Source organism: Mesoplodon bidens (genome assembly GCF_964165515.1).
Source record: "Mesoplodon bidens genome assembly, chromosome: 8".
In the NCBI taxonomy this organism is placed as follows: Eukaryota; Metazoa; Chordata; class Mammalia; order Artiodactyla; family Ziphiidae; genus Mesoplodon; species Mesoplodon bidens.
Genome location: NC_138165.1, coordinates 68,477,847 through 68,505,759, shown reverse-complemented (window position 1 = coordinate 68,505,759; position 27,913 = coordinate 68,477,847). Strand labels below are relative to the sequence as shown.

The 27,913-nt window shown below is 39.4% G+C and overlaps 1 protein-coding gene across 1 annotated transcript; it reads left to right on the top strand.

Moving 5' to 3' along the window:
* Positions 1-1,669: 1,669 nt before the first annotated feature.
* SLC40A1 (solute carrier family 40 member 1) lies at positions 1,670-27,698 on the top strand. The gene is made up of 8 exons (XM_081242005.1): positions 1,670-2,168; positions 2,662-2,729; positions 8,375-8,534; positions 11,004-11,119; positions 16,655-16,781; positions 23,214-23,456; positions 24,267-24,920; positions 26,075-27,698. The coding sequence occupies exons 1-8, from the start codon at positions 2,126-2,128 to the stop codon at positions 26,386-26,388; spliced, it is 1,725 nt and encodes a 574-aa protein (XP_081098131.1). The 5' UTR covers positions 1,670-2,125; the 3' UTR covers positions 26,389-27,698.
* Positions 27,699-27,913: the final 215 nt, after the last annotated feature.

Here is a 27,913-nt window from a genome sequence, read left to right as displayed (position 1 = left end):
TCTCAGACAGGGTGGATCAGAAGTAATTTTTTTTTTAACCAACTGAATCTCCTTTAAGCTACCTGGAAGTTGGGGGCAGCACAGCACTCCCCTTATGGCAAGTAAAAATTAATGTAAAGCACTTGGAGGTCCTTGTTGCTGAGATATTCTGTGGCAAATATCATTATCTTTTGTGCCTTGTTTGAGGACCTATCCACAAAATTCATCTCCAGTAAGAGATTGCCATAATGTGGAGGGGTTTGATTCCTCTGTTCCCTCCTTCTGCAGGTGCCTCATATGAGTGTGCCTTGGTTTACTTCTCAAGGACATGTGGATACATGACCCTGTTCTCCAACTTCAGACAACAAGCCAAACTTCTCCAGGAGAGAAGAGAAAGGACTTGAAAGTGTTGTGAAAGAAAGGAAAAAAAAAAAAAAAAGAAGGCTTGAGAAGGACAAAGGCAGTTAACAGCAGTACCTAAACTGTAAATCCCCTATCTCTGACCTCCAGACCACATCCCAACTGAATCCAGCTGCACCCCGCCCCTCGAACTCTGGGGCTCCCGATTGCCAGTCTAGATAACAGGGCATATATTCCCGTGCGTCTCCTTTCACTACTGGGTGTCAGTCTGGCCTGTGCTCAGGGTGTGGAATCTCGTTGGCGTTTCAATGTGTAGGATCCAGTCCCCCGGTTTTGAGGAGATTGAGAAGGGTAAGGTAACCAGGGGGCTACAGGGACTCCAGGGGTTCTGGCACAGAGGTGGTAGGGGTGGAGGTGGAAAAGTCAAGGAAGGTTCAAGTCTGGTGTTCTTCAGAGTCTTTCACTCGCCCCTCCAGGAGGTCACCGAATGGCTTTATCTGGACAGGGACACAACTGGGATAACCGGTATTCCTGGTAACTGCCTGTGCGATACTAAGCCACTTGGAGGAAAGGTGGGGAAGGGACGCGTGGGTGCGGGCGAGGGCCACAGTGCGCTGAGAGAGAAGGAAGGTTGGTAGAGGAAACGCTTGGGCTGCTTCCTCCTGGTTGCATCTTCAGGAAGGATTTGGAGACCCTAGCTCTGGGCTAGAGCTGGGTGCCTGAGTCGCTGCGGGACTTAACCTTTCCAAGGCCCCGTTTACTCCTCTGAAGAGGGCTGTACTCTGATCTTTGCGCCCCTTCCTGCCCTTTGATTCTGGCTCTTTGAGGGAAGCCCCGATATGCAGTCCTGGGAAGAAAAGACATCCTCTGCCGCAGGCGGGCCGGAATGGGAAGGCCAGGAAAGCGGCCACTGTGACACGGATTATATTTATTTAGATACCTATATTAAAAATGATTTTCGTTAACAAAACAAAAAAAAAGGATGTTCCCCCACCCCCAAGCCCGGGCTGGCGCTTTGCACGACGACCGTCGGCGGCCGCCCTCTCCCCGACTGGCCAGGCAGCTGGTGCGAAGAAGCGCGGCTCGGCCCCGGGCTTGCCGCTCCCCTCTCCCCGCCGCCCCGCCGACTGGGCGCGCGGTCCTGCCCTTCCCGGCCGCCCGACCTCCCCGATCTCTTCTCGCGGCCTCCCGGAGGGCGGAAAACCCGGCGAGCCGAGTTCGTCCGGCGACGGTCCCCGCAGGCCCGCGGGTTGCTCGCGGCCAGTCGGACCCTTGCGCCGCGGGCGGGCGGCGACTCCTGGCAAAAGGGCGTGGACGGCGGCAGGGCCCCTGGCCTTGCGCTGCAGGGACGCCCAGATGTCCCCGAGAGGGCGGGGCGGCCCGAGCGGCGGCGGCCGGAGCTCCGCCCCAGGCCTCGTATAAGGGCCGGCCTGAGCCGAGCCCGAGGCGGCGGCGGCGGCAGTGGCGGCAGCAAACACGGGACACCCGACGCGGCTCGGCTGGCCTGTTGAGCCTCCCACCCGCTTCCATAAGGCTTTGCCTTTCCAACTTCAGCTACAGTGTTGGCTAAGTTTGGAAAGAAGACCAGAAGAAGACCCCCGGGCCGTTTTTCTTTTGTTTTTTGGTTTTTGTTTTTTTTTTGTATAGTCGTCGTCGGGGGCTGTTTGCACAGAGCTGTTGTGTTTTCAGCGGCGCTCTCTTCAGTTCCTTGCACTCCTCTTAACAAGCACCTCAGCAGGAGCGGCAGCCGTAGCAGCAGAAGAGCAAGCGGGGGGCGCCTGGTGTCATGACCAGGGCAAGGGAGCAAAACCGCCTGGGAAGATGCTGTGGTGAGTGGACCGAACTCATGTGGTAGAAACAGGCTGCGCAGTGGAGACCGGCACCTCCACGCAGGTGTTGGAGGAATGGGGCTCAGCTGTTAACCAGTGTGATTAGTAGCTCGTTCGACTCATATTTTGTTGGGGGTTAAGGAAGAAAGGCATTTCAAGGTATGGGAAAAGGGGCGTGCACACAAGCTAGGATGGAGAAGTAGACTGGGTAGTTTGGATGATCTTGTCAAAAATAAAATGGAGTTAAAGAATGTTGTTGAACCAAGAGCTTTTTTCACTGTATGTGAAGCTATGCAGTTATTGACCAAGAGATCGTGCTGAATTTTTCATCGACCCATCAATTTCTAGGTGACTTGATGAAATGTACATGGTTTGCCCCACAAAGTAGTTTTTAATAATTCTGTTTAATAAGGACAAATGAGTAAGCATTCCAATCTCAGCTCACTCAAGTGACTAAATACGCTTTTTATCTGCCTACTGTGTGTCTTTGCAGGATCCTTAGCAAACTACCTGACCTCTGCAAAATTCCTTCTCTACCTTGGTCATTCTCTATCTACATGGGTAAGTGAAAATCTACAGTAATTCTTACAACATGCTTGCACAATTTCTTGTTTCCTCTCATTTGGGCCAGTTGTATTAAGCCATCTTGCAGTTTTGTCATGCAGCTAAAGAAATAAATCAACCAAACATACATGCTGTAACGAAAAAGTTATTTTCACCAAAGATATTTTCCCATAGGTGTTAGTAAATGCTATTAATTATTGAGCTGTCATACTTTATGTAGACTGGCAGCTATCCAAAAACAGGATTAACAAGGACAGGACTATTTGCGTTGTTTGTAAATTGTATTTTGCATTACAAGGGTTAATAAGTGGTAATATCTGCTACTAAGAATGGATGGATGTCTCATGGACCTTCTATTTTTTCACATTTTAAGATATTTCCCTGTTTTCTTCTTTTGTTAAAATTATAAGTTCCAGCCTACTGCGCTATGAAAATACAGTAGAATAGTGGAGTGACTGAGTTAGGCTAAAAATAGCATTCTAAGGTTAATTTAAATATAATTGACCCCAAGAACAAATATCTGAGTGATGAAAATTCTGGTCTTTTAAAATGTTATCTGTAGCTAGATATGTGTGGGGCATCTCAGTCTATCTTAAAAACCATCATCCAACGAAAACCAGCAACTGACTCATAATTCTCGCTCTGACTTCTTCCATGGTCTTGGAAGAGTCCCAGTGTTTCTGTGAGCCTGGATTCCTCCATCAACACTCCTCAACCCAAAAGAATAATGCCCAAAGGATGCTAGATGTGTATTTAATTAATGATGATTAGAATCTTTTAAATTAAACAATTGGTCTTATTGTTTAAAAGCAATAAACCTGCGTAAATTCTATTCATGCCTCATGTATGATATTTAATTTAAAAGAACTGTAAGTAAGGGGAAAGAATTTTGAGAGTAAATTTTGTGAATGTTACTTTCTTTTTAAACTGGAAACTTCTTTTGGATCATTCTTAAGACATGAATGCAAACTATTGTATGAGGAAATCTGTACCCATGCCCTTGGGAAATTATTAAGCTAAGTTATCAGCTCTTTAAGAAATAGCAGTTCAAAGATGGCTTTTTTAGAAAGGCCAGCTTCTTTCTCCCCAGAGGCTTAGACAGGGATGACTCTGCAAATACATGTAAACAAGGTGGACTTGGCGTGAGTTTCATTTCCAATAACTGATGATTCTGAGTAGAAATTGAGTGAAACTACCCTTAATTAATTTAAATCCAATTAAATTGTTCTTCCAACTTAATTCAGTAAGTATTAAGTATTTTTTAAAAACCCAATAAGTGATGGAGATAGTTTCTGAAATTCTCACCTTGTGGTCTGGACCTATCTCTCAGGGGAAGAAGGTGCCTAACTTCCAAACACTGATTAGGTTTAAGGTTTATGCGACCTTTCATTATTAGGTTGGCAGGTCAGATTTGCCAAAGGAGTGGAACTGTGATTGTTCCAGGAGGCTCTTTTTTGTCATGAATGAAACACAAGAAAAGTGACAGATGCTTACTCCAGTCTTACAGTAAATTGAGCAAAAGGAGTTCTTCTGGGAAACTTGGATTAAAACAAAACAAAACACAGCAATTGTAGTCGTGTATGTTGTAGTGGATTTTCACTTACTGCAGAGGAGTCCAAAAGAGGAATCCTCTCTAATTCAATCTTTTGAGTTTTGTCTCCTGTTTGACACTTTGCCTGATTTTATTACAACAAAAGATGTCTGCTTATTTATTATATACGTGTATACAGGCCTATCTATGCATTACCCTACTGACTCTGCTGAATCATGGTTTCCTATATACACTGAGTATAGAGGTGTTAGGGTAGAAGGTTATATTGCATTAGGTTTGTGTGAGGTTGAATGCTTTTTATTTCTGACTTCATTTCTTTCTGCCAGTGGATCAATATATTTTACTCTATACTACTGGAATACAAAGTATGGTAAGAAGTGGATCCTGTCATCAAGGAGCTTATAATATAATTCAGGTTGGGCTTTAAAAAAATATATCTAATTACAAAAAAATAACTAACAGTGTAAGGCAGTGAAAAAGGGTGGCCAGTGCTGATATCTTATGCATTATGCTATGGACTGTCTCCATTTTTATGCCATATGTCTGCATGGTGCCAGATCTTACTTCCTTGGGTTTCTGCTCATAGGTCTTTAACTACTTCATGCAAAATGCCACCTTCCTGCCCCACCCTACTGCATTTTTCCTCATAGCATGTATACCACCTGGCCTGTTCTAGATTTGTTTTTGGTCTCTGTTCACTGGGATGCAAGCAGCATGAAAGCATGAATCTTGATTTTTGCGCACTGCTGAATTTCTAGTGCCTGCAGTAGAGTTGTTGAGTACATAGTAGCCTCTCAAAAAGTATTCAGTGCATTAATGACTGTGATCATTCATTCACAGACATTCATTTGGCCTTTGGCTTTCAGTGCACTGGAGGTAGATGAATATGTAAACAAATCTTCAAAGTATGATGAGAGCTTGTGGGAGGGCAGGAAATGGATGTTAGGAAGGAATGGATGGGTGGGCCTGAGATTGCACTTGGTCAACCTTTACAGAGAGTTTACCTGATTCTTGGGCTTTGTGAGTGTAGAGTCTGTTGCTTCTTAAAGCCGAAACCCTTTGGAAATCGGGGCAAGTGGAGCAGTTTTTGTTTGTTTGTTTATTTGTTTTTTAATTTTTTTATTTATTTTATTTTTGGCTGTACTGGGTCTTTGTTGCTGTGCACGGGCTTTCTCTAGTAGCGGCAAGGGGGAGCTACTCTTTGTAGCGATGCTCAGGCTTCTCATTGCAGTGGCTTCTCTTGTTGCAGAACACAGGCTCTAGGTGCACGGGCTTCAGTAGTTGTGGCACGTGGGCTCAGTAGTAGTGGCTTGCGGGAGCACAGGCTTAGTTGCTCCGTGGCATGTGGGATCTTCCCGGACCAGGGCTCAAACCTCTGTCCCCTGCATTGGCAGTTGGATTCTTAACCACTGAACCACCAGGGAAGTCCCGAGTGGAGCAGTTTTATTCCTGTCCATCAAGGAGGAGGCATGCCATACAGGAATAAGCAAGAGAGAAAACTTTCATTTCGTAGCACTTGTTTCAAGTCCTGCTTTAAAGCGAAAAAATAAACAAAGAAAGAAGCACCTACTGTATAGCACAGGGAACTATATTCAATATCCTGTGATAAACCATAATGGAAAAGAATATGGAAAAGAGCACATAACTGAATCACTTTGCTGTACACCAGAAACTAACACAACATTGTAAATCAACTATACTTCAATAAAAATAATTTTTTTTAAAAAAGGAAGAAGCAATAGTAGTGGAATAATATTTCTTATTCTTTATGTTAAGAAAGAGGAAATTCACTCATGGAGGCAACCTATGATTTGAGGCATTTATGTGTTTTTCTCTTTTCAGAGGAATAGAGATTAGGATAAAGTACCTCCCCTCACCTCATGCCATTTTATTCTAATCAAATCTAAATTTGTTTCTTATGTTAAAGATTAAGAAAATAACTTAATTTGTTATTCTTATTGACTTTTTTTTTTTTTTTTTTTTTTTGCGGTACGCGGGCCTCTCACTGTTGTGGCCTCTCCCATTGCGGACCACAGGCTCCGGATGCGCAGGCTCAGTGGCCATGGCTCACGGGCCCAGTCGCTCCGCAGCATGTGGGATCTTCCCGGACCGGGGCAAGAACCCGTGTCCCCTGCATCGGCAGGCAGACTCTCAACCACTGCGCCACCAGGGAAGCCCCAATTCTTATTGACATTTTTATCTTAATGTGTAAACTTGTCTTTTTATTGGTTTCAAACAAATTGTATGTGTATATATATTTTTAGTCATTTAGTACAAGGGTATTTGAAATGTAATTCCAACTTAAATGGAAATATTTTCAAAGCAAACTTTAAAAAGCTGTCCCAGAAATATGAATTATGGTACTGATTAAGTGTCAAACTTCTTGAACATTCATGGAGCAAATCTAATGTACCAGAACAATATAGTTCATAAATAAGTCGTATTCTATACTCATTTACAGCCGGGATCCACCGCATATCCACTCCTTTGTTGATTCCGCAGTTATCTGTTGTGTTTCTACTCTGGGCTGTGCACTGTGCTGAGGGTTGAGAGTGCAGAAGGTTCTAGAGCTCACATTCCAGACCATCGAGTGAGAATCAGTCTTTCAAGCATGGTATTTCCACTGGCTTCCAGTGTCTGTTTTAATGTTTACTTGGCCATGTTCACCCTATCCCTCAAGGCCCTAATCTTATGTTAATTTTAAATTGTGGTTCTAAACAATGTTCATAATCCTCTACACCAAAGTTTCTGTACCTTGGCACTATTGACATCTTGGGTTGGATAATTTTTTGTTGTGGGGGACTGTAGCTGCCAGTAGTAAATCCAGCCTCGCAGATGTGACAACCCAGAATAGCTCCAGACATTGCTTAGTGATCCCTAGAGGGTAAAATCACCCCCACTTGAGAAATACTGGTGTACATGAAGTTTATTGTAAATGATTGCTACAGAATATGTGCATCAGCTTAACTTTGGATGCATAAGATTGTTGTCTTGCCTTTATTAAATGTTTAAAAGCATTTGCCATACTAGGATAATACTTTGCTCCTTATTCATTAAATTTTTCAGGAGGATGTTAAGAGACATTGGAAAGAACTAGGAGTGTAGTACTACTTCCAATCCATAAGGAGCCTAGCCTGGAAAGTTAGTTTCCTGTAGTGATTTCTTATAGGGATAGGTTATGATAGAACATTGTTGTCCTGTTTTAGGTTAACCTAACAAGTCAGGGATGGAGCCTAAGAGCTCATAACAAGGTCCATTATAGATTTCTTACACATTAATTTGCCTGACTCATGTAAAAGCTTCTGTTATTCCACATTTTGCAGCAATGAATTCCAAAATTCCCTATATACTCTGGAGTGAAGAAATAGTTTTTCTCCCCTTTCAAAATTTGTCTGTGTCGAAAATAACTACTGTGTCGAAAATAACTAAATAACTACTTATGTATTTATTTCTAACATCTTCATTCATATGGTGCCAGAATTTGCACATATTAACTTCATCTTTCTGATTGTTCTGCTGTTTTATGACTTTGAAATTTATTTGTGAAAGTAGAACACAGATTTTAGAATGTTAGGGATAAAAGAAACTTGAGAGGTCATATAGTCCGTTCTTACCATTTTACAAATTGGGAAACTGGCTCTTTCTTGACATTCAAGGCATAACTGATATTTGTAAACCATACCTGTTTCACTCTGGTTCAGTAGCAAACTCCTTTATGCCTTTCAAATCAGAATAGGTAAATCCCAGGCCCGGCTAGAAACCTGATACAAAAAGGAACAGGTTTTATCTCAAAAAAACCTCCTTGGGCTTGGAAACTGTATTTTTTTCTAGAATGATAGGGAGTACGTTTGTTTCATTAACGTCATGCTTTTTACGGGTTTACTTAGTATCTGGTCAAGAATATTTTCCATTGTGCCAGGACAAACAGTTTTAACACCCGACTACATTCAATCCATAGAGGAATTGTTGACTTTGAGAATCTCATAATGTAGCCGGAAAGTGCCCTTTTGTTAAGGAAGCAACTTCTTGAGTATAATTGACTAGCAACCTACAACATTTTATCAGAACCTTTTATCTTCTCTTATTCAAGGGGGATCGGATGTGGCACTTTGCAGTGTCTGTGTTCCTGGTAGAGCTCTATGGAAACAGCCTTCTCTTGACTGCAGTCTACGGGCTGGTGGTGGCAGGGTCTGTTCTGGTCCTGGGAGCCATCATTGGTGATTGGGTGGATAAGAATGCCAGACTTAAAGGTGAGTGGTGTTATAAAAGCCTTTGTGTCTGTGGGACTAGTGCCTGAGCTAGAGAGAAACCTCTGTGACTAACCCACTTGGCGTCTGTAGCCGCCACCTGAGTGATGGGGTGCTCAGTGGCAGCACCTCTGCATGGAGGGTCCTGGGGCTCCTGCCCAAAGTTGGGATGCCAGGATACTGAGTTTATAGATTTTGTGGGGTATCTTTTTTGGCTGTTCGTAAATTACAAATGTTAATGATTAACACCGTGGCACTTTTCTGCGAACCATGTTAAACATTAAGAGTTTACCTAACTCTGGCATCCTTTAACCATGACTTGCACTGGAGTTCGTTTAATGTGACGTTCCTGGGACAGCTTTAACATCTATCATCTGGGTTACTGTGTTTTATATAGGCAGGTGTGTAGAGGAAGTGAAAACAATGGATTCAGAAAAGAATACCTGAGTCTGGATCACAGAGAGCTGAATTATACATTTTTGAAGAAAAAAGAAGAAATGATTATATATTGACATTTATTCTAGAGCATTAATACTGAACTCATTAAGTATTGTATAGGAAAGAGAGAACGTGAATGAACAGTTTAATTATTCAGAATTTAAGGGCAATTTGGTTAATAATTCAGGGCAAAATTTTCCTGAGTTCCTCAGTTGATAATGCTAAGACCTGGCCATGTCTATCCTAGACACTGGGGAAAGACTGAGGTATCTGTTTCTTTCAGTGCAGGATAACTGCCCCCGGATAGAGAGCAACTGGATTATCAAATTCTAGGACTTGATGCTATTAGTAAAATGGCCAAGATGAACATTTTTCTATTTTGAGAATCGATAGACCAAAACACATATAGAAAAAGGTTTTGTATCCTGGAAAAAAAATTCCTACTTATTTACATCATTATACGTAGGAACGTGGGAATGTTATACATAGACACCTGTAACCTTATGACTGTTGAGCACTGAAATTGTAGTTTAGGATAGAATGTTGAGTTGAAGAAGAGTGTGGTGGGATAGCAGTCTTGCACTTATCCTATGTAATCAACTCACGTGACAACCTCCATGAAAATCTTCTTTGATGTCTCTAGGCTGAGTTAACCAGAGACACTTTTTTTTCCTGCACTCACTCCCATGAAGCTTTGTTAATACCTCTGCTATTGCACTTATGCTCTTATAATTATCCTTTAACATGTCTACCTTTCCTCTGGTCTGTGGGGTCCTGAAAGCCAAGAACCTCATTCGGTTGCTATTTAATAGCCTTGTGCAATGAATGAATGAATTATATGTTGGGATTTTATTTCAAATTAATTTCAGAAAGCAGTTTGTTTTGTCTCAAGGCTTTGATATAATCTTCCAAGCCAGAATGAGCTTTACTGTCCTTACAGGCAAGAGCTGTAATTATACCTTACATATACAACCCTCTGTATTTTTCAAAGTGCTTTCAAAGCATTTTATTTGAGCATCAAAATGACCCCGTAAAGTAAGGAAGGCAGGTATGTATTATATCCTCACCTTATAGACACAGACATAAGAGATATTAAGTATTCTGCCCTAGATCGTCTTCCCTCGTGAGTGGCAGAGAAAAGACTACAAGGTGTCCTTACCTGGTATCCTAACCTGTCCTTATGCCAGCCCTTTATTTACATGGGTGCCTCAGTCTCAGAAAGTTGGCATTTTCTGTGAGAAAAGGTGTAGTTTAGAATTTCATAACAATGCAAATAGCTTCAGTAAAAGGAACACACTGCTGCTTTATTCTTGGCAATTTTTTTTTTTTTTTTTTTTTTTTTTGCGGTACACGGGCCTCTCACTGTTGTGGCCTCTCCCGCTGCGGAGCACACGCTCCAGATGCGCAGGCCCAGTGGCCATGGCTCACGGGCCCAGCCGCTCCGCGGCATGTGGGATCTTCCCGGACCAGGGCACGAACACGTGTCCCCTGCATCGGCAGGCAGACTCTCAACCACTGCGCCACCAGGGAAGCCCTCTTGGCAATTTTTTATATGTCCTTCCTATTTATCCATATGATCTTACCAAATTCAGCCTGCCATCTAGGAGGTTATGGATTCCATGACCTCTTACTTAACCTCCTCCATAACCTCCTACATGTTCTTATTTTTGCCTAAGCTACAAAGGCCTGAGAGGTGGATCTTGTTTATGTAGTTAATATAGTTCTGTTTATGACAGTAAACTTTAAAGAGAATACACTGTGAAAATGTGAAAATGAAAATGTGGTCATTATGAATGGCTTCAACTAACAGGAAAAATGAGGGGTAGTTCTTTATTCTGTCTGCAAGTTTTACTGGTCTGATGTGATATGCTGGGCCCTACTGGAAATAGTTGAGGCAGGATTTACTTCAGGAATATTTTTCTTTCTTGTAGTAATTTGCATATGCATTAATACAGTAGAACAGTGATGTATGGATAAAAACATCTCCTTTGAGATGTTTTGGTGTATGAACACTTTGTTTCTTTCTCTGTATAGTGGCCCAGACTTCACTGGTGGTCCAGAATGTTTCGGTCATCCTGTGTGGAATCATCCTGATGATGGTTTTCTTACATAAAAAAGAGCTTCTGACCATGTACCATGGATGGGTTCTTGTAAGTTCTCAACAAGATTCTTGATGGTAGAAAATTGAATGTCTGTTAGTGGTAAAAGATGAAAACTCTTTGAGGGAGTATCTTTTCACAAATAGGGCCTGTTAATTTTTTTTTTTAATAACTGTATATTTGCAAATTTAAAGGTACCAGAAATACATGGAAGTCAGAAAAAACCAGCATGGAAATTAGAACATGTTCAGAATGGAAAGATAATTTTTAGAATTTAAACATAGCATGTCAAAACCAGTAGGATACTTCTTTTTTTTTTGTAATATTTGAGGATAATTTTATTAGTAGTATTACTAAAGAACAGTGATTATTTTCAGTCTATAGTCAAAGTATTTCCTTCCCCTTTGTTGAATGATTATTGTGTATAAGTTGTATTAGATGCATTTGAATGATAGAAAAATTATTCAAGTGTGGATCCTGTAGGGAGATTAGATGTGACACATAATAACTATGATACATGGTAGCATGGTTAAGTGCCTTCACGAAAAATGGAGTTCTGGGTTGGCCATTTAGGTGGGCCTTAAAAATGGGATGTTATTCTCCCAAGATTTCATTATGAAATATTTCAAACATTCAGCAAAGTTGGAAGAATTCTCCACTGAACACCCATATACCTACCACTTAGTTTCTACTTCTGCCATTTTATTATACTTGCTTTATCATATATGTATCCATTGGCACATCCATCTTCCCATCAATCCCTCTTTGTTTTTAAAATTTATTTTTGGAATGATGGACTGGCATTCATAAAGGCATGAAAATAGGGGAAGCACAGTTTATCTGAGTGATGGATGTATGCAACACACAGAGAAGGTTTGAAAAGTGTAGGAAGGAGAGTTTCTATTGTCAGACTGAACTTGGACTTTATATACATTATGAAAATAATAGTATGTTATAGACCAAGTTTTTCTATGAGAGTGTATGTTTGTTTTTGTAATATAAGAAATTATGAAAATAGTATTACATTTTTCATTTTTTAAATGCAGTTTCTCAGAAACATATTCATGTGTAAATATAGAGCATGGAATGCAGTGTAAAGACAATGTGCTGCATTTGATTTAAAACTGATATACAGAATTTGGTAATGCAGGGAACAGATTACATAATTGACTTAATGCAACTAGTAGACATTTATAAGATGTTTAGATTTTTGCTTGGTTTGTTCTTTTTTTTTTTTCCCAGCAGCAGGTTCTTATTGGTTATCCATTTAATACATATTAGTGTATACATGTCAATCCCAATCTCCCAATTCATCACACCTCCACCACCACCCCCTGCCGCCGCCGCTTTCCCTCCTTGATGTCCACGTTTGTTCTCTACATCTGTGTCTCAATTTCCGCCCTGCAAACGGGTTCATCTGTACCATTTTCTAGGTTCCACATATCTGTATTAATATACAATATTTGTTTTTCTCTTTCTGACTTACTTCACTCTGTATGACAGTCTCTAGATTCATCCATGTCTCTACAAATGACCCAATTTCATTCCTTTTTATGGCTGAGTAATATTCCATTGTATATATGTACCACTTCTTCTTTATCCATTTGTTTGTCGATGGGCATTTAAGTTGCTTCCATGACCTGGCTGTTGTAAATAGTGCTGCAATGCACATTGGGGTGCAGGTGTCATTTTGAATTATGGTTTTCTCTGGGTGTATGCCCAGTAGTGGGATTGCTGGGTCATATGGCAATTCTATTTTTAGTTTTTTAAGGAACCTCCATACCATTCCCCATAGTGGCTGTATCACTTTACATTCCCATCAACAGTGCCAGAGGGTTCCCTTTTCTCCACACCCTCTCCAGCATTTGTTGTTTGTAGATTTTCTGATGATGCCCATTCTAACTGGTGTGAGGTGATACCTCATTGTAGTTTTGATTTGCATTTCTCTAATAATGAGTGATGTTGAGCAGCCTTTCATGTGCTTCTTGGCCATCTGTATGTCTTCTTTGGAGAAATGTTTATTTAGGTCTTCAGCCCATTTTTTGCATTGGGTTGTTGTTTTTTTTTTTTTTTTTTTTTTTTTTTTTCTTTTTGCGGTATGCGGGCCTCTCACTGTTGTGGCCTCTCCCGTTGCGGAGCACAGGCTCCGGATGCGCAGGCCCAGCGGCCATGGCTCACGGGCCCAGCCGCTCCGCGGCATATGGGATCCTCCCAGACCGGGGCACGAACCCGTATCCCCTGCATCGGCAGGCGGACTCTCAACCACTGCGCCACCAGGGAGGCCCGGTTGTTGTTTTTTTAATATTGAGCTGCCTGAGCTGTTTATATATTTTGGAGATTAATCCTTTGTCCGTTGATTACTTTGCAAATATTTTCTCCCATTCTGAGGGTTGTCTTTTTGTCTTGTTTGTAGTTTCCTTTGCTTTGCAAAAGCTTGTAAGTTTCATTAGGTCCCATTTGTTTATTTTTGTTTTTATTTCCATTACTCTAGGAGGTGGATCAAAAAAGATCTTGCTGTGATTTATGTCAAAGAGTGTTCTTCCTAAGTTTTCCTCCAAAAGTTTTATAGTGTCTGGTCTTACATTTAGGTCTCTAATGCATTTTGAGTTTATTTTTGTGTATGGTGTTAGGGAGTGTTCTAATTTCATTCTTTTACATGTAGCTGTCCAGTTTTCCCAGCACCACTTATTGAAGAGACTGTCTTTTCTCCATTATATATCCTTGCCTCCTTTGTCATAGATTAGTTGACCATAGGTACATGGGTTTATCTCTGGGCTTTCTATCCTGTTCCATTGATCTATATTTCTGTTTTTGTGCCAGTACCATATTGTCTTGATTACTGTAGCTTTGTAGTATAGTCTGAAGTCAGGGAATCTGATTCCTCCAGCTCCGTTTTTTTCCCTCAAGACCGCGTTGGCTATTCGGGGTCTTTTGCGTCTCCACACAAATTTTAAGATTTTTTTGTTCTAGTTCTGTAAAAAATGCCATTGGTAATTTGATAGGGATTGCATTGAATCTGTAGATTGCTTTGGGTAGTATAGTCATTTTCACAGTATTCATTCTTCCAATCCAAGAACATGGAATATCTCTCCATCTGTTGGTATCTTCTTTAATTTTTTTCATCAGTGTCTTATAGTTTTCTGCATACAGGTCTTTTGTCTCCCTAGGTAGGTTTATTCCTAGGTATTTTATTCTTTTTGTTGCAATGGTAAATGAGAATGTTTCCTTAATTTCTCTTTCAGATTTTTCATCATTAGTGTATAGGAATGCAAGAGATTTCTGCACATTAATTTTGTATCCTGCAACTTTACCAAATTCATTGATTAGCTCTAGTAGTTTTCTGGTGGCATCTTTAGGATTCTCTATGTACAGTATCATGTCATCTGCAAACAGTGGCAGTTTTACTTCTTTTCCAATTTGTATTCCTTTTATTTCTTTTTCTTCTCTGATTGCCGTGACTAGGACTTTCAAAACTATGTTGAATAATGGTGAGGGTGGACATCCTTGTCTTGTTCCTGTTCTTAGAGGAAATGCTTTCAGTTTTTCACCATTGAGAATGATGTTTGCTGTGGGTTTGTCGTATATGGCCTTTATTATGTTGAGGTAGGTTCCCTCTGTGCCCACTTTCTGGAGAGTTTTTATCATAAATGGGCATTGAATTTTGTAAAAAGCTTTTTCTGCATCTATTGAGATGATCATATGGTTTTTCTTCTTCAGTTTGTTAATATGGTGTATCACATTGATTGGTTTGTGTATATTGAAGAATCCTTGCATCCCTGGGATAAATCCCACTTGATTATGGTGTATGATCCTTTTAATGTGTTGTTGGATTCTGTTTGTTAGTATTTTGTTGAGGAGTTTTGAATCTATAATCATCAGTGATATTGGTCTGTAATTTTCTTTTTTGGTATTATCTTTGTCTGGTTTTGGTATCAGGGTGATGGTGGCCTCAGAGAATGAGTTTGGGAGTGTTCCTTCCTCGGAAATTTTTTGGAAGAGTTTGAGAAGGATAGGTTTTAGCTCTTCTCTAAATGTTTGATAGAATTCACCTGTGAAGCCGTCTGGTCCTGGATTTTGTTTGTTGGAAGATTTTTAGTCACAGTTTCAATTTCGTTACTTGTGATTGGTCTGTTCATATTTTCTATTTCTTCCTGGTTCAGTCTTGGAAGGTTATACCTTTCTAAGAATTAGGGCCTGTTAATTTTGATCTCTGTGTCTACTTTAATATACCCTACCATTTTTGTCTTGTTTTGCTTTTTGGCCCTTAACAGGCATTCATTAAGTATTGTTTGAATTTAAATTTCATTCTATTGGTTGTTTTCCTGTTGTTTTGTTTTATTTTATTATTTATTTTTGGCTGCATTGGGTCTTTGTTGCTGTGTGTGGGCTTTCTCTAGTTGCAGAGAGTGGCGGCTACTCTTTGTTTTGGTGCATGGGCTTCTCATTGCGGTGGCTTCTCTTGTTGTGGAGCACAGGCTCTAGAGCGCAGGCTCAGTAGTTGTGGCACACGGGCTCAGTAGTTGTGGCTCATGGGCTCTAGAGTGCAGGCTCAGTAGTTGTGGCACACGGGCTCAGTAGTTGTGGCTCATGGGCTCTAGAGCACAGGCTCAGTAGTTGTGGCGCATGGGCTTAGTTGCTCTGCGGCATGTGGGATCTTCCCGGACCAGAGCTCGAACCCGTGTCCCCTGCATTGGCAGGCAGATTCTTAACCATTGAGCCACCAGGGACGCCCCTTCCTGTTTGTTTTTTAATGGCAGTTCTAAGAGTTTATTACATAATTCAGTTGCTAGTTTTAAGCTCAGTAGTATTAACCTGTAATTTTTTCACACCATTTAAGAAATGTTATCCATATATATATATATATATATATATATATATATATGTATATAAATCTGTCATGATTGTGTTCTTCTAATAATAAGCGGTATTTCTGTTTGAGGACATGGACTAGATAACTTCCCACACTCTGATTTCATGATAACTTGATGGAAAAGAGGAGAGAGATGGGTGTAGTGGAAAGCAGTGAATTTGATGTTCCTATTTAATCTTCTTAGGTATATTTGGATTGATAATGTAGAGTTTCAAAGCCAGGTAGGACAAGAAACCTTCTAGTCTATTGCCTTCATTTTGTTGATGAGAAAAGTAAGACAAAGTGATGTTAGCTGATTGTCCATCGTCATGCAACTGGAAAGTGTCAGAACTCTGATTTAAATTCAAGTCTTCTCACTTCCCCTTCACTGTTTTTTCCAAAGGACATATTTGTGGGGGATATTAAAAACCACCCCTATGTTAACACTTTATGATAACTATGTGACATAAATGTGCATATGACTATTAAAATTTTTTGTATTATGCGTACCACAGATGATACAGATTAGAAAGACATTATGCCCTTTAACGTGACCACTGGTGTTTATTGTTTCATGTGTACAAAGTAGAATGATTTCTTATGATTTTATGAAATGAAATTAAAATAAAAATTTTATTATTATGTTACCAAAGACCATTTTAAACTATATTGTACAGCGAGGTAGGTACAGTATGGTAAAACTGACATTTTAATAATTTTTTCCTGTAATTCCGTAGACTTCATGCTATATCCTGATCATCACTATTGCAAATATTGCAAACCTGGCCAGTACTGCTACTGCAATCACAATCCAAAGGGATTGGATTGTTGTTGTTGCAGGAGACGACAGAAGCAAACTAGCAGGTAATTTGCTTTTCTCTTTCTACCAAATGGGTTTTATCAGGATTCACTTTAAATCAGTGGTAGTAAATGAGGCTTAAGCCTTTTTCTCCAAGTATTTTTTTTTTAAGAATAATAAATTGAAGTCCTAGTCTTTTTCTTACAACATTATCTGTCTCAGTGCAAAGATTTACCTCACTGTTATGAAGCTAATTTATAGGATAGTGACCTTCTCTTTTATTCTATGCAAACCTGGCAAATAGAAGAACATTTCTTTTGAGCTCTTTCTTTCAAATTCTGTTAACTGTTTCTAAATGTTTTCTTAATACTTAGAACAGTGAAAATCTGACTTGTGATTTTAACAGTCATACTGTGGACATTATTACCAGTACTTACTGGTTATACTATGGATATTGTGTTTATCCAAACAAATGGAAACAACTTAATTCTAGGAGAGACTCTAGAAGTGAATTCCTTCAACTTTAAAGCCATAATTGGTAACTTTTATTACATTATGTATGGTGTTATGTAACTGCTATTATGAATACTAAAGAAATACAGGATAGAACATAGGTTTTTAAAAAGCTTGCATCTTAGTTGTCCATTGGAAACATATACAAGAGGAGCAAAGAAAGTCTGAAGAATGCTTACAAAGCAACACGTCCATTACATCAAGATTACTTGGGCTCAGAGTAACCTACCTCACTGGATATTCCCCACCAGCCCCCCAGTACAGCACCCAGACACAAATTGGATTGAAATTACACAGAGTAAAGGAGGAAGGGTGCACCTATCTACGGATCAGATCAGCTGAGTCAACTCTGCTGGTCATTGAGATAATGGGTATCACAAACACATTTCCCAACCATCCTGACTGACAAGGAAACCATTCCTTGTCAGTGACTTCAGTGGCTTATCAGGACACAGAGGCAAGATTGAGTACTGGGGTCAGCAAGCAACTTTGTTTGACTAGACACGTGATTTAAAAAAAAAAAAAAGGTAGAAAGGAGGTTGAGAGAAAGGGTACAAAATCTGTGGAAGGTCTACATGAAGAAAATGAAGGATTTGCTTAAAAGTGATCACTTTGTGGTAGCAGTAATAATACTGCTCCAGATAGAAATACCACAGTGATTTTAGAGAATGGTGAGTGTGGAAGATGAATTTATTAACACATGTGAGTCTGGATTGCAGGAAATTCTCTCTGGAGCTAAAGTAGTGATTCTCACTGATTTTTCTTCCTGTGATCATTTACTAATAGGAAATAATTCCATCTCTCTTTTTTGTCACGTGGAATTAAAAGATAAGACTTTGTCCTTTTTTTTTTTTTTTTCCTGTTATTTACTTTCTCTTTTAGTGTGCAATTTTACGGATGTAATACATGTCCATGTTTTAAAATTCAAAGGGCACAAAAAGGATATATTTTGAAGACAGATCACATATATATCTGTTGAAATGTATTTGGGGAAAAAAGTGGCTTTTAAGGTGATTTTCTTTCTCTTACCTGAATTTCTTAACTCATGTTGACTCTGTGAAGTCTGTAATTGAAAAAAAAAAAGCCCTGAGTAAAGAGAAAGTTACACTGAATCTTTAATTTGTGCTAAATATCCAAGTAAATAAATAACAAAAACAAAGATCCCACATAACTTTCTGGGATCTTTCTGACTACAAAGTGATATTCCAGAAAAATAACAAAAATATGACTGGCCATTTCTCAGCTGTCCTTCTTTATTTGAGGAATTATTGCAGAGTGGAAAAATCCAGGCTAACCAGTCTATTTTCTAACCTTCTGGAGTTTCTCAAATTTAAGAAAGGAAGTAAGCTGTCTGTTGAACTCTTGTCCACTGTGAATTAGCTTAGGAAGCAGTGCTGTTTCAAATCCAGCCCCAGAACGGGTTAGTAGCCTAATGAAGGAAAACCTCCATGTTGTTTTCCCTCAGGTTTTGACCTCCGTGTTTGTTTTAAAATTAATTAAAAACCATGCTTCAAAACAGGAAACAGAAACTTCTTCCATCCTGAGGGTCAGCAAGGCTCTAACCATGGGTTTTTGGTACCATTCCTGCTAGAAGGCACAGTTACAGAACAGAAAAAAAGGAGGAGGGTAAAGGAAAAGTAGAAGAGAAATTTTTGAGGTTGCCAGCAAAGACTGTTAGAAACCAAGCAGGAGACGGGGCAGGGCTGGCTGAACCGGTGTGCGTTGTGAGGTGTGTGTGTGTGTGTGTGTGTGTGTGTGTGTGTGCGCGCATGCGTGCGTGTGTGAGTGATGGGGGAGGCGTGTGCCCATAAAGAGGGAAGGTTGTGAGCTGGATGCTAATTGCTCCCATTTCCTCATCCCAGTGTTTCTTGATTTCAGAGGAGTTTTTAAAATTGGAAGTTGTATCACCGAGGGTAAAGAACAAGAGAAATTTTCCCTGGAAGGTTGAAAAGTTTTGTAACTCCAGTGGCATCAGGTCAAAATATAGCTGTTACCATCTAATTTAGACAGCTCCAGGAAAGATGCTCTTTTTCTACATAAATACTGTTAATTAATCTGTTAACTAATTTGTCTAGGTACTTGATTTAGTGTTTTATTAAAACATTCTTTTGAGCCATAACCCTTAACCTGTCAAACCTTTTTGAAACTCATTTCCTTTGCCTGAGTTTTTATTCCATCTGTTGTTTTATTTCCTTCTTCATTTCCTTTGTTAATCACTTTTTGTTAATAGCTTCTGAGGTTTTTCTTGTCCACCATTCTAAAGAAACATCTGCTGGTTGGCTTGATCAAGTACGACAGAACTTTCTTGTTTGAACTCTATTGACTGAAAATTGATTTCATATTTGAGGTAGACAAACCTGCTAGCTACTATTTGCTCAGCAAATCTGTTTTTTATTATTATTCTATGAGGTGTAATATACCTTTTATAATAGTAGTTACTGAATGTCATGCTCTGTGCCACAGCTGTAGATGAAAACTGTTAAATTGGAATTAAATCAGCACAGATTTGTGTGTTTGCATAAGAATAAATACAAACCTGCAAAAAGAATATGTTTGCACATTCAGAGGACCAATTCTTCTCTAGCCTGTTAACAGTAAAATGATTAGGTCTTTTTCAAAATTATTTTTTCATTCATTCTGCTTCAGAAAAATAAAATCTGTTTTCTGACACTACATCTAAACATTATTAGCTTCCTGAGATAGAAATTTCTAGATTCTAAATAAAAGGTAGAAATTGGTGGCATTACGAAGCTTCATGAGCACTTGAAAATGGAGGTAGTGAAAGATTAACAAATCATTTTAACTAAATTTTGTTCTTATTCTGGGGCCTTCAGATCCAAGAGTATATTTTCATTAGTACTTGATTTTTGGATCCAAATTATTGAGTTATTTGGATCAATTCTACACTTCCCTGTTAGGAACTTATTAGTAGGGGCAGATGGAAGTTAATGAGGCCGTGGCAAAAAATGGCTGTGTGTAAGATCAATGAAAACTGCCTTTGCCTCTCAAGTGAAAGGTGAAATATGTCAAAGTTCTCCTGTTATCATATAAGCATTCTGCACACATAGGACTAATTGGAAGGCATTTGAGGACCAGGAAGAACTAGAGAAAGAATAATGGCAGTTTTCTATTAATGTACTTATTAGTCACGTACTGCTTTTCCCTTAAAGTGCCCCACATGACTGATGAGGACTTGTCTCAATAATTTTCACTCTACTCCGTGAGATAGAGAATGAGAAAGTAGGTTATTTTCTTGACTTCCTCTCCTTTATTCATCTTGTCCTCTACTCTGACTCACCTACATTCCCATGGTCATACCCTAGACCTTGGTATCACCACTAAACCCTCCCTTTTCATAATCTCTATCTCCAGCATCCAAGACTTGAACTATACCTCCTGTCTTTCCAGCTCACTCCTCCTGGTACCCCAGCCATGCTCCAACCTGGTTGGCACCTACAAGCCATTAATTCCACTACCTTTTTACTGCTCATGACCTTTCTTGTCTCTCCTCCTTACCCAGCTTAAATTCCAAGGTCAGTTGTTCCACCCATATGCATGCCTCCTAGTGTATACCCTCAGCTCACCTGGCCTCCTCTCCTTTTGTCACTTTCCTCTCATAAGACCCTGCTTAAATCCATCTCTCCACAGTAGCACACGGCTGGTAAAAAACGTACAACTTTGCTCTGTCTTAAAGCTCAAGACCACTGGATTCAAGTTGGCCCTTTCATGCTGCCAGATGACCATACTCTTTTCTCTGGTCCCTTCCTTCTCCCACTTTCCTAAAGGACTATTTCTCACTTTCTCCTCATACACTCAGTACCTCCTCTCCCATCCTCACTTTCACTGATGACCTTGCTTTGTATTCTACTGAGAAAATGGAAAAATGAGGAGAGAACTGCCGTGGGCTCCCACCTTCACATCACTCTTCCTCCTTGTACCTGAGGCCGTTTACGTGACCTACACTGTTGAACTGCTTGCGTTCCTAAGAACAACTCTGCCACTTGTGCAGTAGATTCAGATTCCATCCCTTCTCATCTGCTGTATCATTTGCATCAGCATATAAGCATGCTATAACTTTTCTCATCTTAAAAATCCCTGTCTTTACCCCTCTGTCACCCCATTTCTTTGTTCTTCTTTTGAACAAAACTTAACAAAAAGAAATATCTGTACCCACTCTTTTCAATTTCTTTCCCTGGTCAGGGCCTTGCTTTCCATAATGCCAGGGGGGCAACATTCACATTGTGAATCCAGGGGGTGCCACTCTCTTAAAATATAATAGAAATGGTATCCCCTGGAGTTGGCACCAATCTCTTAAACCAACTTCAATCAGGCATTTGCCTTACTGCTCCACCAGAACTATTCTTTTTGAGGTCCTCAATACCTTCCATGTGACCTAATCTAGAGCTGATTGTCAGTGCTCATCTTTGTTGACTTACCAGCATCACTTGCCAGTTGATTACTCCCCTCTCTTTGAAACACTGTTACCTCTTGGCTTCTCGGACACCCTGCTCTCCTGTTTTTTCTCCTCTTTTGCTGATTCCTCCTCATCTTCCTGACCTCTGAACATTGGCATGCCCAGGACTCAGTCCTCAGACCTCATCTTTTCTCATCTACCCTCACTCCCCTGGTGATCTCATCCAGTGTCATTGCTTCAAAGCTCAAGCTGCCGATTACTCCCAAATCTGGCACATGCTTCTTCCCTAGACCCCAGACCTATATGACTGACTGTCTGCTTGACAGGGCCTCTAGAGATGTATCAACATCTCTAGAACCAGATGCTTATTCTTTTGTCCAAAACCTGATTCTTCTGAAGTCTTGTCTTTCTCAGTAAGTGGAAACTGTGTCCTTCCAATAGTTGCTCAGGGTAAAAACTTTAATTCCTCTCCTTCTGTCACATAGCATATCTAATCTGTTTTCAAGCCTTCTTGATTCTACTTTAAAGTACATCCAGTATCTATTTCTCCACTTCCATTGCTACTGTCTTGCTCCATGCCACGTCATCTCCTGCCTGTCTCCCTGCCTCTGCACTTGTCTACACCCACCCCCTCCACACACACTTACTTTACACTGTTTTCTCATCACAGCAGCCAAAATAAACCTTTAAAAATATGTCCCGTGATACCACCTCTCTGTACCTTAACTTCCAAAGTCTTCCTGAGTCATTCAGTGTAAAAACTGAAGTTTGAGTAATAGACTAAGACCTTACATGATTGGGCCAATCTCTCCTCTCTGACCGCATCTCTTCCTATCCTCTCCCTTCCTCACTCTGCTCCAGCCCTACTGGCCTCCTCGCTGTTCCTCTGGGCAAACTCCTCCTGCCCCAGGACTTTTGCACTTCCCTTGGTCTGGAATTGTCTCTTCCCTGATATCCAGGTGACTCACTCTTTTGCCTCCTGCTGCTTCACGCCTCTGCTCTGATGCTCTCTTTTTTTCAGTGAGTTCTTCCCTGACCTTGCCATATATAAAACTGAAATTTCCCCCTTCCCATGAGCACTCTGTATGCCCTTTTTTTCTGCTTTATTTTTCACTACAATATTTCATGAACATCTGACATGCTCTATATTTACATGCTTGTTGATTTATTATTTTTGTTTTCCCTTGGGAGTGTAAACTTCATGAAGACAGGGAAGGATATTCTTCATTTTTTGTTATGGTGCCAGAATGGTGCCTAGCTCATAATAGGCATTTAATAAAATGCTTGTTGAAATAAATGAATGTAGAGTTACTATTGAATTCATTTTTTAAAAGCTGATGTCAGGCTCATTTATATAATCCCAAGGGAATCACGGTTTTTGAGGCAAATTTAATATGACTTGATCCAAACAACAAATGATTTTCTAACAAAATGGTTTGCTTGCAGAATGCTTTTAGAAGTTTACATCTTAGGAGTCTACACTCTTAGTTTATGAGTTGTATTATGTAAGTGGGCAGTCTCTCTTTGATAGATTTGCACACTTATCTGCCTCTTTCGCCTACCTCTGTAGATATGAATGCTACAATACGAAGGATTGACCAGTTAACCAACATCTTGGCCCCCATGGCTGTAGGCCAGATTATGACATTTGGCTCCCCAGTCATTGGCTGTGGTTTCATTTCGGGCTGGAATTTGGTATCCATGTGTGTGGAGTACTTTCTGCTCTGGAAGGTTTATCAGAAAACCCCTGCTCTAGCTGTGAAAGCTGCTCCTAAAGAGGAAACTGAGTTGAAACAGCTGAATGTATACAAAGGTAAACTCAACAAAATGTTTAATCCCTTTATTCTTATTTTCAGACCTTAACTATTGGTTAAGGCTGAAATAATTTTGAATTTATATCAGGTTTAGTTGCCACTGAAGGCCTGCATGAGGTTAAATATATCAATGTGATAATAAGTCAGAACCCAGGCTCTTGAGGGTCTGAGGAGCAACTCTGGGTTGAACCTCAAGGGGTTGGAATGGGACCCCTGACCCTTTTCCTTAACAGGAACAGCAGACACAGAGGGACAATTCATTGAGGGAGGGCTGGGCAAAGTTGAGCCATAGGAATGGGAAGAAGGGTGGGAGAAGGAGAACAAGAGAATTCCTAGGAGTCTATAAAGAAGGGAGTTAACATGCCCTTTGTAAGACAGTGGAAGGGAGTGAGGACATGAGGTGGGCATTTTTCAAGAAGAGAAGAGGAAGTTGGTCTTCTGAACAAATGTAATCTTAAAAGGGTCCCAGAAAATAAGATTCTGTGTTTCCCCAGACAATTATTATACGTTATCTGATCTGTTTTCCTGCTATTTACTTTGGTGGGATTATAATTTCTGAGAGAGAGGGGAAGAGAGGAGGGGAGAAGAATCAATAGTATTTTGTTTCTTTAACATAAATACTTGGAGATTGTTCCTTGGCTGGAATTCTTAGATGAGTAAAAGAAAATACATTTTATATTGTAGTATCCAAGGGTATCCAAGGGTGATATCCTCCCTGGGTGAGGGAAAGGGGAGAAGAAAAAATATTAAGATAGTTGGCTTTTTCCCTTATGTCCCCTCCCTCAAATAATAATGTCTTTTATTAACAGAAACTGAGCCAAAACCCCTGGAGGGAACTCATCTAATGGGTGAGAAAGACCCTGACGTCCATGAACTTGAACATGAGCAAGAGCTAAGTTGTGCCTCCCAGATGGCTGAGCCCTTCCGCACCTTCCGAGATGGATGGGTCTCCTATTACAACCAGCCGGTGTTTCTGGCGGGCATGGGTCTTGCTTTCCTCTATATGACTGTCCTGGGCTTTGACTGCATCACTACAGGGTACGCCTACACTCAGGGGCTGAGCGGGTCCATCCTCAGTATTTTGATGGGAGCGTCAGCCATAACTGGAATAATGGGAACTGTGGCTTTTACGTGGCTACGTCAAAAATGTGGCCTGGTTCGGACTGGTCTGATCTCAGGATTTGCACAGCTTTCCTGTTTGATCTTGTGTGTGATCTCCGTGTTCGTGCCTGGAAGCCCCTTGGACTTGTCTGTTTCTCCCTTTGAAGATATCCGTTCTAGGTTCATTCAAACAGAACCACTTTCAATTACACCTACAAAAATATCTGAAATCATCTCTACAACTGATATGCACATGTCAAACGGATCTGATCCTGCTAATATTGTCCCAGAGATGAGTCCTAAATCTGTGCCTATAATCTCTGTCAGTCTGCTGTTTGCAGGCGTCATTGCTGCTAGAATCGGTAAGAAATCTCTTTTTGTATATTAATGAACTAAAGTGTCTTTTTGCAGTGTGGTTTCAGATAATTCAACAGTAAGTGGTCTAAAATATTCCCTGAATGTTAATTGAAGCAAGATCCACTATTTATCCTTATGTATCATCCAGTCACTTATTATGAAATATTTATTTTATAGTTTAAAAAAATCTATATTTGTGTGTGTGTGTGTGTATGTATGTATACCTTCTTGAAACATGGTTAGGCCTTGAAAATTTTTACTAAATGGTTATCTTACTCTTTTAATGTAGTTTACTTAATTTTTCAAAAGATATTATCAATAATAATTATACTTTTAGTAATTTAGAGTCTTTATATTGCTATAACTTTACCAGAAGGACTGTAATTTAGCAAATATTTCAATGGGACAAGGTAAAAAAAAGGGTTTGGGGTTTAAGTTAAAAAATAAGACAGTAGTTACAAAAAAAAATCCTTCAAAGGTCTTCTCTAGCTGATATTTGTTTATTGTATACTTTGCCAAACAAATGGATTTTATAGCTCTGGAAGGGAACATAATGTAAAGACCTCTTACAAAGTAAAATTTAAGTAGTCATTAATAGAGTACGGATGAATTATCTCTGCCTGAAATCGTTCTTGAAATGAAACCATATTTATCCTGTGATACAAAGCAGTTCATTAATTTATCAAAGACATTAATATTTAAGCAAGACAGCTTTATTGTAGGGGCTTTAGAACCCAAACAGTAAATGTATTAATGGTTTAAAGTTTCCTTACACTTTAACGATAACAATATATTACGTCTACTCATTTTAAACTTTAAAAATACTAGTAATTGTAATAGGATTTATTATGTCTCTGATTTGAGAGTTTTGCTTTCATAGTATGAATAATCACAGAAAAACAGAACTAAGAAGTTTGTAAATTAGACTTATTTTTGTCTTGTGGCTGTAAAAACAATTTCTTGAAGCTACTAATAACTCAGTGTTTATTAATGAAAAATAATTCTCTAAGGCTAGGCTATGATAAATATACATATGGTGATTTTAAGGTAATAGGGTTAAGTATGTATTTTGCACATGTCAACAGATTTTTAATCTGTAAATCTGAAATGTACAGCTATAAGTTAAAATTAAGTTTCTAAAAAATGTCTTTTGTTATAGGTCTTTGGTCCTTTGATTTAACTGTGACACAGTTGCTTCAAGAAAATGTAGTCGAATCTGAGAGAGGCATTATAAATGGTGTACAGAACTCCATGAACTATCTTCTTGATCTTCTGCATTTCATCATGGTCATCCTGGCTCCAAATCCTGAAGCTTTTGGCTTGCTCGTGTTGATTTCAGTCTCCTTTGTGGCAATGGGCCACATCATGTATTTCCGATTTGCCCAGAAAACTCTGGGCTCCCAACTTTTTGTCTGTGGTCATGGTGATAAAGAAGTTACAGATGCAAATCAAACTAATACATCAGATGTGTAAGACAGTTTAACTGTTGCTATCCCTGTTACTAGGTTATGTAGAGCACATGTGCCTATTTTGTACTTCAAAATTCCAATAAATGGCTCGGTGTCTCTCTCTGGTTTTACCACAGCTATACCTTGAGGGCTAAAAGCTAGTTAGGAAACTTGAGCCAGCAGAAATGAGCTGGTTAATTTCCCTTATATTTAAGGGTGGAAAAAAAATAAAGAAAAACTCAGTTTAAATATGGAGACTAAAATAGTAACACTGATTTTCCCTATTTCTCACGAGTAGGTAAAATTTTACATAAAAGAGTGATTAGTCATGTGAATTAAGTTATTCTTTGGCAGATTTTTATTATCTGTACTAGAATTCAGGTATGTCAGTTTTCCCTAACACTCTTGTTCAAGTCTAGCTAATTTACTTTTTTAAAAAAATCTTATTCTCAGTTATATTATAAAAACAAATTCTCTTCCAAGTTTGACGATTAAAATTTGATAACCAGTATTATCCTTATTGATCCTATTGATGTTAAGGGATTTACCTCTATGTGGAAAAATGAAATACTTAACTAGAATTCTCTAATAGGGTTTATGGTTTAACTTTAGAGACCACCTTTGTATTTTTCTTATCAGCTAAGGCAAAATATTGTATTAAGCATATGTTAACACTTCATAAAATGGCTATTGTGTAAGCTGAAGATAGAAGCAAAGCTGTAGAGTAGATTTATAACACAGTGAATGCATGAGGACTTCAAACACGCCAGTGGTTCGGCCATAGAAACTAGAAGTTAAAAGTCACACGAAGGGCAAGATCTGGATTTAACTTACGTTGCTATCCTTAATGATCTCTGTCGTGGAATATGAGGGAATTAGCCTTCAGCCTGGCAAGTTAAATGTAGAAAGCAAGCCCAAACTTGGAAAGGTTTTGTTTTATAAATCATTTGATTTACTTTTAACATGCTTGGTAGAGCATTTTTACTTTCACTGTTTTGTACCCAGGAGTTATTTTTACCTAGTTGTAGAGCAAGACTGTTCATAAACGTATCCCTTTCAAACATCTTTGAGAAAAATGGAGGAAAAAAAACCCTTTTATATGTATATATTTTACAAGTAAAAACTGTTTTACAAGTCATTTTGCAACATGCCAGTACCAATGGGGTACTTTGCCTTAACTGTTCATGCACTTTCATGGAGACTGCAATACGTTGCTCTGAGCACTTTCTTTATCCTTGAGGTTTAATCTTTTTCTCCTTTCTATAGTATGACATAATGATTTGCTATGTTGTAAAATCTTTGTAAAATATTTCTGTATAAAAACATTTTTAAAAATCTTGATTTCTTTTTCCTTAATTGCATTCCCCAGTTGTTTAATATTGCTTTTGTTATAGAACATCTGTTTTGGGTAACATCTGTTTCTCTCTAAAGGCCTACAGTTTCATAATAATTCACAGTTTTAGATTTGTCTCCCTGCTTATATGTCTAGTTTATGGTGGCTTGGATAAAAGTATAGTAAACATGAGGCCCAGGACTCATTCTTTGACTTT

Coding starts and splice junctions, on each gene's coding strand:
- SLC40A1 (XM_081242005.1), top strand. CDS start 2,126: ATGACCAGGGCAAGGGAGCAAAACCGCCTGGGAAGATGCTGTG. Junction 2,169..2,661: donor CCGCCTGGGAAGATGCTGTG/GTGAGTGGACCG, acceptor GTGTCTTTGCAG/GATCCTTAGCAAACTACCTG. Junction 2,730..8,374: donor GTCATTCTCTATCTACATGG/GTAAGTGAAAAT, acceptor CTCTTATTCAAG/GGGGATCGGATGTGGCACTT.